We start from the raw sequence: 15,348 nt of genomic DNA on the forward strand, positions 1-15,348 counted from the left end.
TAGTCAAAAACTAAAAACTACCCAAATGCCTATCAACAATAAATTGGAAAAAAAATAAATTATGTGCTACTTACAAAATAGAATACTTAACAGTAATAAGAAAAATCTACATGGGAAAAAAAACATGAATGAACCTCACGATATTGAAAGAAAAAGGCTAAACATAAAAAAGTATGTATTGTATTATTCCATTTACACAATGTACAAAAACAGGCAACAACCAATGCAGGCTCTTAAGAATCAAAATAGTGGTTACCCTTGGGGCAGCAGGAAATGACAGGAACGCTAGTTTGGGTCACTAGTAATGTTCTATTTCTTAATCAGGGAGCTGGTTAGATGCTTATGGTGGTTTAAAAACATCTCCACAGATCCTTTTACACACCTGCCATCAGAAAATGAAGACCAGTCCCCTCTCCTTGAATATGCCTGGTCTTAGAGACTCACCTGTAGCAAAGTATGCTCTAGAACTAACACTGTATGACTTTCAAGGTTAGGTTAGAAAAAGCACTACAGCTTCTAATGGACTCTCTTTCTTAGAACATTCACCCTTGGTATCCAGTCACCATGCTTTGTGAAAGTCAGGGAGTCACATGCAAAGGCCATGGGGAGGTATTCTAATCACAGACATAGCTATAGCTAAGGTTCCAGTCAATAGGTAGCACCATCAGTGAAACATGTAAATGAAGGAGACTTCAGATGATTTCAGCCCCCAGCAGAAAAGTTATCCCAGCTAAGCCCTGCCCAAATTGCAAATTCATAAGCAAAATAAATGTTATTTTGCATGCTCAGTCACTAACTCACTTACAACTCTTTGCAACCGCATGGACTGTAGCCAGCCAGGCTCCTCTGCCCATGGGATTCTCCAGGCAAGAATACTGGAGTGGGCTGCCATTTCCTCCTCCAGGGGATTGTCCCAACCCAGAGATCAAACCTACATCTCCTGCATTGGCAGGTGGATTCTTTACTACTGAGCCACCTTGGAAGCCTATTAAATTTGTGGATGATTTGTTTTGTAAGTATATGTAACTAGAACATGCAGCCGGTGTGCTTGTTTTGTGAAAATTCTTAAGTAACAAAATTATGATATATAGTTGGATTCCACATTTGTAAATTCAACCAATCATAGATGAAAAATATTTTTTAAGTTCCAGAAAGTTTCAAGAAGCAAAATATGAATTTGCTGCACATTGGCAACTATTTACAGTGCATTTACATTGTATTAGGTATTATAAGTAATCTAAATATGATTTAAAGTATGTAGGAGGATGTGCATATGTTATATGAAAAACTACACCATTTTATTTAAGGAACTTGATTATGCAAGGCATGATTTGGCATTCCCAGGGGTGGAAGAGGGGCCTGGAACCAATCCCTTATGGATACCAACAGACAATTGTATACACCTTTCCACATGTATATTATACTTAGGTTTAGAATAAAAATCATATCATGCAAACAAGCTCAAATTTCTCATCAAATTTTTATATTTTATTGAGGTGTTTTTATAGACTCAATATTTCATATCTCCCTAATAGTGTGCCTTTTTCTTATAATTACATAGTATTAAAGAAAAAGTAATGGATTTTTTCACTACATCCCGTATAGACAAGTCCTAATCACCATCAGTTTGCCCTTGCACACTGCCTAATTCTGATCATTTATCATGTGTGGATATAAAAAAAAAGTTAAGAAGCACTGCTATAGGAGATATCTGTCCAGCACCATTCTCTCTTCTTCTACAATGTAGAGTATCATTTTCCTTTGAAGAACTATCTCCCTTGGGTGAATCAAGATTGCTGAGACCTGATTATTGCCCAGCTTTTAAAAAATTCTATTACACCTCACATTCTTCTAGAAATTTTCTTATTTTATTTAAGTTGGCAATATTTAGTCTCTATTCTTCACAAAGAATACCTACTGATATATAACTACAATGCTAGCACATTGGGACATATATATAGCTGATGATGAACAAATATAAAATGTTTATAAAATTATATTGGACAACTGATTTTTGTCAAAAGCACAAAAACAACACAGTGGAAAAAGAATAGCCTTTTTAACAAAATGCCTCAAAACATAAATAAAAGTTAACTCAAAATACATCATAGACCTAAACATACAGCCTAAACTGTAAAACTTCTAGAAGAAAACATTGGATATAGTCTTATTGAGTTTAGGGTAGGCAAAGATGTCTTTAAAATGAAACTAAAAGCACCATTCATAAAAGAATAAATTGGACTTTACTAAAATTCAAAACTTCTGTTCTTAAAAATACACTGCTAATAAAAAAAAATACACTCTTAAGAGAATGAAAAGAAAAGCCACATACTGGGAGAATATCTTTGTGAAGCATATATCTGACAAAGAACTTGTATCCAGAATATATAGAGAACTCTCAAAATTCAGGAAAACAAGCCAATTTTTAAAAAATGTAACAAAGATCTGAGTAGACACTTCACCAAAAAAGATATGCAGATGGCAAATAAGCACATAAAAAAGATGCTCAACATCATTAGTCATTAGGAAAATATAAATTAAAACCACAGCAAGATATCACTATACACCTATTAGAATGGCTAAAACTAAAAACGACTGACCACTGCAAGTATTCTTGAGGATGTGAAGGAAATGAAACTCAAACTCACTCCTGATGGGAATGTAAAATGATTCAACCACTCTGCAAAATAACAGCAGTTCCTTAAAAAGTTAAACATACATCTGCCTATGATCCAACCATTCCACTTCTAGATTTTTATCCAACAATAAAAGGAAATATATATATCCATACAAAGGCTTGTACACAAATGTTCATAGCAACTTTATTGGTAATAGCCCCAAACTAGACACAACTCAAATGTCCAGCAACAGATGATAAACTGCAGCACATCCATATAATGGAATACACTTGTCAATACAAAAGAATGAACTACTGTACATGGATGAATATCAAGATAATGACACTGAGGAAATGAAACCAGGACCTCCCCCCAAAATGTTATGCATACATACTTCTACATATGCATTTATGTAAAAGTTTAGAAAAGGCAAATGAATCTATAATGACAGTAAAGCAGTGGTTGCTTAGGTGTGGTAGGCAGGGAGGAATAAGAGAATCACAAAGGGGTGTGAGGAAACTGGAGGATGATGGATTTATTCACTTGATTACAGTGATTTTAAGGGGGTATACATATATTAAAAATTTACCAATTTATACTCTCTAAATATGTTCCATATATTACATGTCAATTATATCTCAATGAAGCTGTCTAAAAAGACTACAGCTCAGCTGTCCGATTTTGAAAGGAACGGAAAGGAAATCTTGGATAAAGGATTCAGTGAGGTTTGTAAATTATCCAAGTATGCCAGGAATCCATACTTCCTCTGTCTAGCCAAGCTTCAGCAGAGTTTAATGAGCCATCTCCCAGCTATTCTCCAGAAATGGTAACAACTGCACTATTGGATCTGTTTTTGGTAAGAGAATGACCCAATCAGTATAAAATGAATGCTATGTCTTGTGAGAGATTGTCAATTAAACACATAATCCACACTTATAAACATTTTTAAAGGGCTTTCTTCTTGCAAGATAGCTTTAATATTGAGAGTGAACATTTTGTATGTGAATTCCAATACAGACACACTTGCTACTTCATGCATCAGCACCTCAGTCTCTTTACCTGTAAATTGTCACAGGAATATTAAAACCAGGTGACTAAAAAGAACAGGTTTTTTCAGAATTATTAATTCTTTCTTTTTGGGCAGAACCTCTTTCTTCCCCTGTGCTCTGAGAGATATCTATTTCTTCCCAACTCTACCAGCAGTAATTAATTATCTTGAGTGAGTCAAGCTTCTCTCCCAGAAGTTTCATCCTACCATTACTAGACTCCTTGAGAGAGGTCCAAAAGGAAGTTCTCTGCCATAATCAAGCTGATCATTAAATCAGTTAAGAAGGTGTCCAAGTCTCTGCCAGACGCAGCTCTCACTGGGTACCACACTGATGTGCTGGGTGGCTTTGAGCTCTGTGCATTGTGTATTCTGGAGGTTGAGCTTCACTTTGCAAACAATCAGTTTTGGTTGCACAGCAGGATGGGGAGTATCTCAACAGCATCCCCATTTCTAATTGCAGGTGGAGGTAGTTTTCCAGGATGGCCTGTGTTCTCTGGAAGCAGAGTCACGTGGACTTTGACTCTTTACTAGAGGATACAAGAACTAGGACCTTCAGAACATGAATAGTGGTTGTGTCCACAGACTCTAGTATTAAGAGGCTCTAGCTTCAATTTCCAGCTGTCAAAATGTGTTTGGCTTTTTTGTGTCCAAAACTCAATTGTTTCATCTCTATAACGGGGCCAAAGCTATCTAATTTTTTTGTTTTTAAGTACATCTTTATTGAAATGAAACATATATAAAAAGTGAAAAAGTTGTAAGTAGTTTAATCAAACCTTTACAAAATAAAGAGAGCTATAATCAGAACAGCTATAACTAGCAACCAGATCAAAAAACAGAATATTATCGACCCTCCAGAAGACCACTCTCTTGCCTCATTACAGGCATACTCTCCAAAGGTCAACTACCCTGACTGCAAACAGCACCAATTAATTTTGCCTGCTTTTAAACTTTCTATAACGGGATTCATACAGCATGTGTTCTTTTGTGTATGACTTCATTCTGATTGTGAAGTTTATTCCTGCACTTGAATATAGCAGTATCTTTTTGTTTTAGTGAAGTACTCCATTTGGGGGTAATATATGTCATTAATAAATATTTCATATATCAATATTCATATCTGTATCTATAGTCAAATTAGTTCATTATGCTGTTCCTGATAATTTGTTTAGTGGTTCTGTAACTGAAAAGGTGAAAGTGTTAGTCCCTCAGTCCTGCAGCCACCCCATGGACTGTAGCCCTCTAGGCTCCTCTATCCAAGGAATTTCCCAAGCAAGAATAGTGGTATGGGTTGCCATTTCCTTTTCCAGGGGATCTTCCCAACCCAGGAACTGAACCTAGGTCTCCTGCATTGCAGGCAGATTCTTTACCGGGTGGGCCACCAGGGAAGACCACTGAAAAAGCTGTGATAAAGTCTCAGTTACAGTCTCTATTAGAGTCTACTATGATTATAGTTCAAGTATTTCTCCCTTAGGTCTATCTATTTTTGCTTTATATATGAATGTCCACGTTTGCGTCCGTGCTGAGCCGTGTCCGACTCTGTGACCCCATAGACTATAGCCCACCAGGCTCCTCTCTCTGTCCATGGAATTTTCCAGATAAGAATACAGGAGTGGGTTGCCATTTCTTTCTCCAGGGGATTTTCCCGACCCAGGGATTGAACCCTCATCTCTTGATGTCTCCTGCATTTGCAGGCGGATTCTTTACCACGCTACCTGGGAAGCCCTAATTTCTTTAAATATTATTAACGTCCATTGTAAATTACAGCAGATTGGCCAATTAATACCCTGAACACTAAAAATAGTATTTAACACACGAACTCAATTTTCCTTAAATATATACTTAAATCAAAAGTTTGAATAACTGTAGTTTATAAAGAAAACAAAGCTTGCATTTCTTGACTTAAGAACTTGAAAAGCCCAGAAGCAGAAGCAAACCAAAATCAAATAAAGTCCTAAAATCGTACAAACCCCTAAAAGCCAAGCAGGTTTGCCGACAAAGCTCCGCCTCCGTGCAAACCCTGCCCACTTCCGGCTGCCCCACCCACTTTCTAATACTGGAACACCGCCCCTTTCGGCGAGGTCCCGCCCCCTGCACCTGATCCTGGTTCCCATTGGGTGAATCCAGCTGCTGTATACACACCCTACACACGCACGTTTGGCAGGGTCCTCTTCGCGCCTGCGCAGCAGCGTTGTCAGGCAGCTGGAGACTAGGTCCAGGGGTTGGGGGGAGGGGGGAGGAGGTCAGGCCGAATCTTCCTCCGTAATAAGAAGCTACGCGTCCCGCGGTCCTGGCTCCGTGGGTCCGGTCGGATCGGGCCTGGGCGCTGGAGCTGCTGTGGCTCCCACCGCGACGGGTGCGATGGAGGCCGTCCCGGAGCCCAGCGCTCACGCCGGGGGAGGCCGAAACAGCCGGCGGTGTTAGTAAATGAGGCGGCGGCGGCGGCGGCGGCAAGGGCTCTCCATGAGCAAGCGGCGGCGGCGACGGGTGCGGCGGCACCGGCGGTTTTCGGTCCCCGGGGAGGTACGAAGAGTGGGCTTCCTGGTGGACTGAGACTGGCCGGACGCCTTCCGCGGCCCGGCCCTCTCGTCCATTACCCGCAGTCCCAGGCGTTCAGCGGGGCCACTGCTCGAATGCGGGCAGGGGATGCCCAGCCCCTTCCCCGGGTCCGGGTTCGGGGATCCACCCGCAGTCCAGGGCCAGCCTTCAGGGCCGGGCCTTCCCGGGAGCTGCGGGCCGGGGGCGGGGTGGGCGGAGCGGAGGTGGGAGCCCACCGCACACCTAGCCCCGCGCTGCTGCGAGCCGGACCGCGGGCCACTTTCTCGACTGTTTGGGGGCGCTGACTCGGGAGGGGACCTGCAGGACCCCCACACTCTTAGGGTATCTGACATTCAGTGCTTTGGGTAAATGGTATGATCCTCACGACCAGCGTGGAGTCAAGATTGTCACCCTTGGAAACGACCGCAAAAGGTGTCGTTTTTTGCCAAGGAAATAGAAGTCTAGGGAGTTTTCCTGATTTGTCCAAACTAGGGGGCCTATTGAGGCAGGAAAATAAAGCCAGTCATTCTCCAGGACTTACAAATCATTGTCTAACGAAATGATGTTTTTGACAGTGTGGCGAAAACTTAAAAGACAATTTTAAGTAAAGTTCTTTGCACATTTTCTGGTCTTTTTTAGTCGCTTTTATTGTAATTTACTTTAGAACAAATCACCACGGTACAGCAGAAGCTAGACTAAGTGTCCTTTAGTTCTTTCAATGCTCTTTTATCTCCTTTTGTTTTCCCCAGAAAAAGGCTAGAGAAATCATTTTATGTGTGTGTGTATATATTTTTAAATATATATATGTAGTTATAAAATATATGTTTAATTCTCTTAGAGTGCAACTTGCTTTACAGAGCAGTACTCATTTAGTCATGTCTAAAAGATAATTTAGCAAAAAATGCTACAGAAATTTACAGTTCCTTTCTAATGCAATATTTAAGAATCTGAACTCAGGCTCTTAATCATATGAACTTGCTACAAAGTTCTTTAAAATGCCACGGAAATCAGTCAAACCATGAGGAAATGTTATTTTCATGTTTTAAATATTTAAATACCTTGTGATTTTTTAAAAGAATATGCTCTGAAACATTTCTTCTTCATTAAGCAGAAACTGAGTTTGTGTTTCCTTGGCTCTGAATTTGCCACTCCCTCTTATTCCTAAGTGGTTGACTGGAACCAGCATGCTAGCAACTATATATAAACATCTACACTTCAGACTAAATATAGTGTTGAATATTTTAGAGTCCACAGTATCTTGCCTATGTCAGAAATACTGTGTGTGTGTGGTAAAACTGAATTTTTAGTTTGCTGGTGTTAGAAAATAGGTTTGAAGTTAATTTTCCATACAAAACACATAGGTCTGCAGCATTGAGTATTGGGTTTATATTGTACTTGGGAGGATGTGGCACTTGAAACTATGATCAAAATAAGACACTGACCTCAGTCACTAATTTCTGTCTTCCTCCTCCTCAGATGCTTCCCATTTTCATGAAAATGCAAAACATGAAACATATTGGAAAACCCTGTGATGTTTTTAGTTTAGACATTTGTTTGTTCCAAATAAAGCAAAGTAATTTTTTTCAATTCAGTTTTATTAGGACCTCATTCTTTAATTTTTTTTCAATTTTGCTTTATATACATACAATATGACACCAACATGTTTATTAGAATACTGTCAATGACTTTAAAAACAAGCTGTTACTTATCCTCAAAGTTGGGGGGAAGATAGGTGCCCATTTAAATAAGGAGGACACCTCAGTTCATTCCCAAAACATGCAGAGAGAGGAATCAGGGTAGTGAACCAAGTTCTGAACCAGATTGTCCCAGCATGGCCTCTGTAATTAAAATTATAGGATATCTGGCATGATCCTTCTCAGGTGGCGCTAGTGATAAAGAACCTGCCTGCCAACGCAGGAGATGTAAGAGACCCAGATTCGATCCCTGGGTTGGGAAGATCCCCTGGAGAAGGGCATCGCAAACCACTCCAGTATTCTTGCCTGGAGAATCCCATGAACCGAGGAGCCTGGCCGACTACAGTCCATAGGGTCGCACAGAGTTGGACACGGCTGAAGCAACTTAGCATGCAGCATGGTCCTAAATTGCAAGTGAAAATTCTCAAGTGCATAGAAATGATTTTTGTATTAGCTGTGCAAATACAATTAAGTTCTCACGATTACAGTACTCTTCATATGTTGTCTTTCAGAGCCAGTTGGCCTTTCTCTATACCCCAACTAAGTGGAACCATACATATTAACAGGAAAATGAAATACAGCTCATATTTTGGAGGAAGCGGTTTACATTAGGAATGTACTCAACCAAATTTAGACTATATCTTCTAAATAGTTTTGTTTTTATTTAGGATTTTTTCATTACAAGGTTTTCCTCTGTCAGTGATAAAACCTGCAATATAACCAATAATAATTGGTTGGATGGCATCACCGACTAGATGGACATGAGTTTGAGCGAGCTCCGGGAGTTGGTGATGGACAGGGAAGCCCGGCATGCTGCAGTCCATGGGGTCGCAAAGAGTCGGACACAACTGAGCGACTGAACTGATAATTAATAAAAAGGTCCATCAAATGACCATTCTGTATTTCATAAAAAGGTTACACCTTCTTAAATGGTCTTTCCAGAGACCATGCATATTGCTGAAAAAATGGCTCATGGCTTGAATTGTTTTAAAATCTTTTTGTTCCTTTAGGAGTCTTATCTAAGCAAACTTAATTTAATCTTTAGATAGCTTTATTTTCATTTAAACATATACCATGCATTTAAAAGATAAAGTCACAAATTTACAAGTACTATCTTAAACTTTTAAAATGCAGGATGAAGACACTGTTTGAAGAGATCAAAGCATCAATTAAAAATAACTATAACCAAGATCGCTCATTTTGGAGGCCTGTTCTTCCTTGGGGAGGTGTTTTTACTATCAAAGCTGGCCGCAAAGCAGTCTCCTGTACACCACTCTATGTTGAAATAAGACTGAAAAATACCTGCACCATAGATGGATTCTTGATGTTACTCTATGTCATTCTCAATGAAAATGAAAATTTCCCCCGGGAACTCTCTCTTCATTTAGGTAGAGAGTTTGTAGACTGTTTTCTTTATTTAATGGACACCTACAGTTTTACAACCGTGAAGCTACTTTGGATTTGGGACAAAATGGAAAAACAGCAATACAAGTCTGAAGTTCATAAAGCTTCATTAATAATTGATTTGTTTGGGAATGAACATGATAATTTTACAAAAAATCTTGAAAATCTCATGTCAACCATACAAGAGAGTTACTGTTCCAACTGGCGATGCCCCACTCGAGTGCAGGAAGATCAGCAACGCACAATTAATATAAAGTAAGTTGCTCTAAAGTCTGTTTTGTCACTTTTAGCAAAAAGTAGTATGCTTATAATGCATGATATAGATAGATAGGAAAATAGGTAGATAGATAGATATAATCAAAGTACTTCTTAATGTATAGACCCTGTGTGCAACAACTTATATATAAAGCAACCAGGCAAATGCAAAACTCTTCAGTGGGTTCCTTGATAAAAAAAAATATTACTCTTCTATTATATCTAAACATCTCAGGATTTACAAAACCAATTGATAACTATTTCACTTGCTAAATAATGACCTACTCAGTATGCACAATGTTTTCCTCTCACTCAGAATTTACTAATATGGCTAGGAAGATAATTCCTTGTGTCACAGATTTAACCTCTCCAACGACACTTAATACTATATTGAAATGTTTCCCTCTCTGAATAGATCCCTGTCAGGTAGGCTAGTTCTGCTTGAACAGGAAGATTGAAAGTACTCCATGTCATGGCGAGGGCAAAATTAGAGACAGAAATCCCAAAGTTGGGAGTATTAATACCTGAAAAGGATATAGATGTAAGGAAATTTTTTATTGGCTAGAAAGGTACTGATAGCTTGCTGAGGGGAGAAAAGGAAGGTCTTCAAGCTGATAAAATGACAGGGAGGAAGGCCAAACTGGCAAGCCCTAGTGGAGTGTTGGGAAACATTAAAGCCCCAAGGGCACATGAGCTGGAAAAGGGATAATTGCCAGTGTGGACATTAGGGTGCGGGGGGTAGGGGGAGGGAACAGGACAGAAAAACAGATCCAAACACATTTTTGTCAGCATACTTGGCCCTGAGGTCCAGGAAAAAAACTGCCTAACAGATTGTTCCCTTGTGGGATTGTATGTCACATACCCAAACTTATTATATTCACCTTTTCTGTATAGCATATTTAGTTTAAGATTATAATATTATATTTAGGATAATGGGAAAGCAGAAGATGTTATTATTTTTAGAGACTACCAATCAGTGTTTCTCTTGTTCTGAAATACACTTTGGCCATTTTGCTGTATTGCTGATAGGATGATGTTGATTTTGAAACTTCCATCAGGGAAAAAGTTGTTACTGTTAAATAATTATGGACTTAAAAAAAGTGCTTCAGACATTTGTCTTGTTTTTTTAAAAAAACTGGTATCTTTTAACTTACATATGTTTTGAAACTATAATGAAGTATTTATAGCCCTATATTAATACTAGCATTTTGTGCCTCTCTTAATAAATATTTTTCATTATACTCTATATAACTTTTTAGTATTTTCCAATCCTGTATTTAAAACAACCTCCGAAGTATGTAGGAAAAGTTGTTTTTTTAACAAATCAGGAAACTGAGGCCAACAGGGGCTCTCATTAATATTGAGTCAGGTAACTAATCAGCTGCTCTCCTAATTCTGGATCCTGCACCAGGATCCATTCTATTTAATCCTTTCAGAAATTTTTAAAGTAACAACTGTGTGTTTCAGGATCAGTTTACATACATATTTAATGTTTCTTAGAAAGTTTCATGCATTAATGTTTATTAAGTTCAACTGGTTTCTGTACTGTCTGGAAGAAATACAAAGATGAATAACAAAGGTTATACTTTTATACGTGCTTTACTAATAATGAATGGCTTGTAAAATTTGTTATCCACATAATATATTTGGGCTTTCCTGGTAGCTCAGCGGTAAAAAAACTCACCCACTAAGCAGAAGACATGGGTTCAATCCCTGGGACAGGAAGATCCCCTGGAGAAGAAATATCTACCCACTCCAGTATTCTAGCCTGGAAAACCCCATGGACAGAGCAGCCTGGAAGGCTGCAGCCCATGGGGTTACAGAGTCGGACACGACTTAGCAACTGAGCTAAGCAAACAACTTACTATATTTACATGTAGAATGCCGAAGCATTTCTTACATGCGTTTTGCAATTGTTATAGTCCTCCCCAAGAAATTCCACATGGAAACTTGATACGACTGGCTGTGGATGAGTTATTCTGTTCCAGGATTGAACTGTGTGAAGAGCATGGGTGAGTATATGATAGACATTTAAGATGAAAGTATTTCTGTGTTTCTTATAAAGAAACCTGGACTGGTATGCTTATTATAAAACAGCAACTCATAAATGTTTAGGAAGCCTAGTATTTTTGGAATCTTAACACCTTCTAGTTTACTATGCCATTTTATGCTGTGCTGCAGTTGCTTCATGAATACAAAGCAAATGCCTTTTTTTTCCCCCCACTCCTGAGTAGGTACAATAAAACCTTGCTTAACCAGAACCCAGCTAATCTGGACCCTCAGTTAACTGGATTTTTTCCTGTACTCCTCACTTATGTTCAGTTCAGTCGCTCAGTCGTGTCCGACTCTTTGCAACCCCATGGACTGCAGCACGCCAGGCCTCCCTTTCCATCACCAACTCCTGGAGTTTACTCAAACTCATGTCCATTGAGTCAGTGAGAAAGCAGTAAATGACAACCAAAAAGTTCAACCTAGTTAAAAAAAGAAAAGAAAAAGGAAATCCAAAGGGGCAGAACATATTCACCCCAGCCACTTAATTTTTGTATCTACAGTATTGTACAAGGAGAATTAATATTTAGAAGGATGATCTTACACCTAATTAATCACAAAAGAAGGAAAGAATAAAATACCTTCAGTTAATTGTACTTAAGTGCAGAAACTGAACTAGGTGTATTTTTGCAACAAATACTGAAACAAAATGGTTTTCAGATAACTTAGTTTAGTCGGTGTTTTTCAACCAAAATACTGTCCCTTGAACCTTCCGGTTAATTGAGATTTTACTGTTTAATTCTATTTGTTTTATTTTAATTCATATGCTTAATACCTGGTGCTACTAGGAAAATAGAATCTGCTGCATTGTAATGGCAAAAGGAACCAATCAGGGAATTTTATCCATTCTAAAGAAGACTGTAAGAATCATCTTATTGCCTCTCTGCCATTATTCTCATTTGAAACCAGCCTAGAGAAAGAAAACCTTTTTTCTGAATAAAAACTTTTCTATCAGTTCAAAAGACTACATGCTTTTATAAGCTGAGATAAACATAGTTAGCTTTTCTTGGAGTTTTAAAAAATGTCATTTTCTTATATATAGACTCTCTCAGCTTATAAACTCTGAGACTTAGGCATATAAGGTATTAATGCAGCCATACAATTTTCCCATACCTAAAATAGATAATATGCTTATTATGAAGTTAAATGATAAAGACAACTCAGAGTGATAAAAGGCAGCTTTGTCTCAAGTATAATAAAGTTCATGCCTATTTTCAATTTTAGGTGTGGTGGCTTAAGAGAATTTTCCCAAAGAGTGTTCTGCCACGGGGCACCCCCTTTTGTTGTCTTAAATATGCAGCATTGGAAATCTGAAGATCTGGCATATGTCCCCTATTATTTGGATTTATCTGATCACAAGTAGGTGCTTTTTGTTTGTTTTACGAGACTAATAAGAGAATTTTATTTATATTTTTCTACTATTCTATCATGATTTTGACTAGCCCTTAAGGAAATACATATTGTTTAAAAAAAAAAAAAGCTATCTAAATTTATGTATCCTGAATAAGATCAGAATACACTACAGGGAGTCAGTTGCTGGCAGTGTACATAGCGGTTAGGTACTTAGACTCTAGAAGAGACTGAACTGGGTTCAAATCCCAGCCCTACCTTTCAAGCGATGTGACGTTGATCCAGTAGCAACCAGTTTACACATCAGTTTTCTTATCTATAAAACAGAGATGATAGTGTCTAAAGTGTTTAGGAGAGTACCTAAGACTTAGGAAATAGTAAATACTGGCTGGCCATTACTTGTATTTCAGGCCAAAGTCGTGTATAGTATGAGGTCATTTAAACATAAAATATTACTGTCATCATTAGATTAAGATCCAAATTAGGATATAAGGGGTTCTTTTAATTTTTTGCCTTTAAACATTTTCTTGTGTTTTCTCTTATATAATAGAACCATGCAGTTCATGAGTTAATCTATTAAAATAATGCCCTTAAAAATGTATCATTTTTTAAAATTCTTAAACGTCTTACTCCAAATTATCAATTATAGTACATGATTTTTACAGATGAATGTCTTTTTTCAGATAACAGAATGCAAATAATCTTATGCCTTAGTTAAGAATGTAAGGAATGTTTTTGTAAGAACAAAGTACTGTGATTTTCTGCCACACTTTGTCATTTAATTTGCAGGTATTTGTTGGAAGGTGCCACATTGTTTAACAAAGAGGAACATCATTATTCTGCAGCCTTTCAAATTGATGGACATTGGATGCACTATGATGGCCTCAGAAATGTGAATTTAATTTTGTTAAATAAACCCCCAGAGTTTCTCCTCTTGTCATCATTGGTTTATATTCGAGCAACAGAGAAATAAATATAGACTGATGCTAAATTATATTGTTTTCCCTCCTGCCCATGCTCCCCTAGATGAAGGGCTTTTGTTTTGTATATACTTGGTATCCAAGGAAATAGTTCAACTATATTAGTTTCAGAGGTGTATTTTCTAGTATTTAGCCCCAGGTAAAAGTTTTATATAGAGAATCTATGCAAAAATGTTTGTATTTCTTTTTTCTTAATCCCAGGTTATTTTTATACAAGCATATTTTATGTTGAAATAAAATATATCTTGTAATATTTGTATTTTTTATTTATATGTACCACAAAGGTTTTTTACAATTCTGTCTTTGAATCTGAGAAAATAATTCATCATTTGAATTCTCAATTTTTCCTTTTGGATAGCCAAATAAAACCTGGGTACAAATCAGTTTTCAGTTTATGTAAACTTAACAGTTCAAAATACCTGACTGTATTTATTTGCCCTACCTCATCATAATCCAAAGTGCACTATTGGATCTAGTGTGGATTTGAATGTACAACTTAGAGATGGTTTAGTCTATTTTACCTGACTTGCCTAATGTCCCTGCAGCAATTTTTTTAAAATACTTTGGTAAGAATGTTTCTCTGGACTTAAATTATTTCTTTATAATGGCAAATAACTTCACTTGCTAAAGTATTAAAAACCTAGCAGTGGACTTTAAGTGTTAACTAAGCTCCAAGCTTAATTAAGCTTATTTTTACTCAAATTATATAACTAATGTTTAAATGTAATAGAAGTTCTCTAATAAAAATGTATTTTGCAGATAAGACAGCTATAAAAAGTGTTAGGCAAACTGTGTGTTTACTAATGTTGAATGAACAATGGAAATGTACTTTAAACATGTACTTAAGAGAAAATGGGTGCCTGAGAATACAGTTGACTCTTGAACAACTTGGGGGCTCGGGCCCTGATCCCCCAAACAGTCAAAATTCCCCCATGTAACTTTACAGTTTTCCCTCAAAACTTGTAGTTCCACATCCTTGGATTCAGACAACTTCAGATCATGTAGTACTACTGTACATGTGTACTGAAAAAAATACCTGTATAAGTGGACCCACACAGTTCAAACCCATGTTGTTCAAAGGTCAGTTGTCTTTCTCTTCCTAGTAAGTCACATTGGCACAGAGGAAAAAATACTTACATTTTGGGGGTAACATCTGTGTGCTGCCTTAATAATAGTAAATTGATACCATGAGACTTTCTTTGATTTGAAGTATAAATCCCCGGAAGTGCGTAGTTATCAGAATGTTATGTTTCTTTTCAAAGACCTAGGATCTCTCTTCCTTTTGCAATATAAAGGAAAAGTAATAAGTAATGTTCTCAAGGGAAAATGCTTTTTGAAATCTATCATCATTTATTTTAGTGTTTTCAGTGTGGTTGACCCTAGGTTTGGGGTTGAGATTGAGTGCAATATATTTG

The 15,348-nt window shown here is 37.5% G+C and overlaps 1 protein-coding gene across 2 annotated transcripts; it reads left to right on the forward strand.

Annotated features, from left to right (window-relative positions):
• The first annotated feature begins 5,891 nt into the window (after positions 1 to 5,891).
• On the forward strand, positions 5,892 to 14,182 carry C13H14orf28 (chromosome 13 C14orf28 homolog). 2 transcript variants are annotated; one of them, XM_043922320.1, is made up of 5 exons: positions 5,893 to 6,186; positions 9,030 to 9,554; positions 11,477 to 11,566; positions 12,828 to 12,962; positions 13,743 to 14,182. In XM_043922320.1, the coding sequence occupies exons 2-5, from the start codon at positions 9,031 to 9,033 to the stop codon at positions 13,924 to 13,926; spliced, it is 933 nt and encodes a 310-aa protein (XP_043778255.1). In that variant the 5' UTR covers positions 5,893 to 6,186; position 9,030; the 3' UTR covers positions 13,927 to 14,182. The 2 variants fall into 2 exon arrangements, with proteins under 2 accessions (XP_043778256.1, XP_043778255.1); XM_043922321.1 differs by lacking the exon at positions 11,477 to 11,566 and having other exon boundaries at positions 5,892 to 6,186.
• The last annotated feature ends 1,166 nt before the right edge of the window (positions 14,183 to 15,348 follow it).

Source organism: Cervus elaphus, chromosome 13 (assembly GCF_910594005.1).
Source record: "Cervus elaphus chromosome 13, mCerEla1.1, whole genome shotgun sequence".
NCBI classification, from domain to species: Eukaryota; Metazoa; Chordata; class Mammalia; order Artiodactyla; family Cervidae; genus Cervus; species Cervus elaphus.

Bases quoted from the DNA above. Each gene is read 5' to 3' on its own strand.
- C13H14orf28 (XM_043922320.1), top strand. From the start codon at position 9,031: ATGAAGACACTGTTTGAAGAGATCAAAGCATCAATTAAAAATAACTAT. The intron at 9,555-11,476 runs GTAAGTTGCTCT...CAATTGTTATAG, and splicing joins CAACGCACAATTAATATAAA to TCCTCCCCAAGAAATTCCAC. The intron at 12,963-13,742 runs GTAGGTGCTTTT...TTTAATTTGCAG, and splicing joins TTGGATTTATCTGATCACAA to GTATTTGTTGGAAGGTGCCA.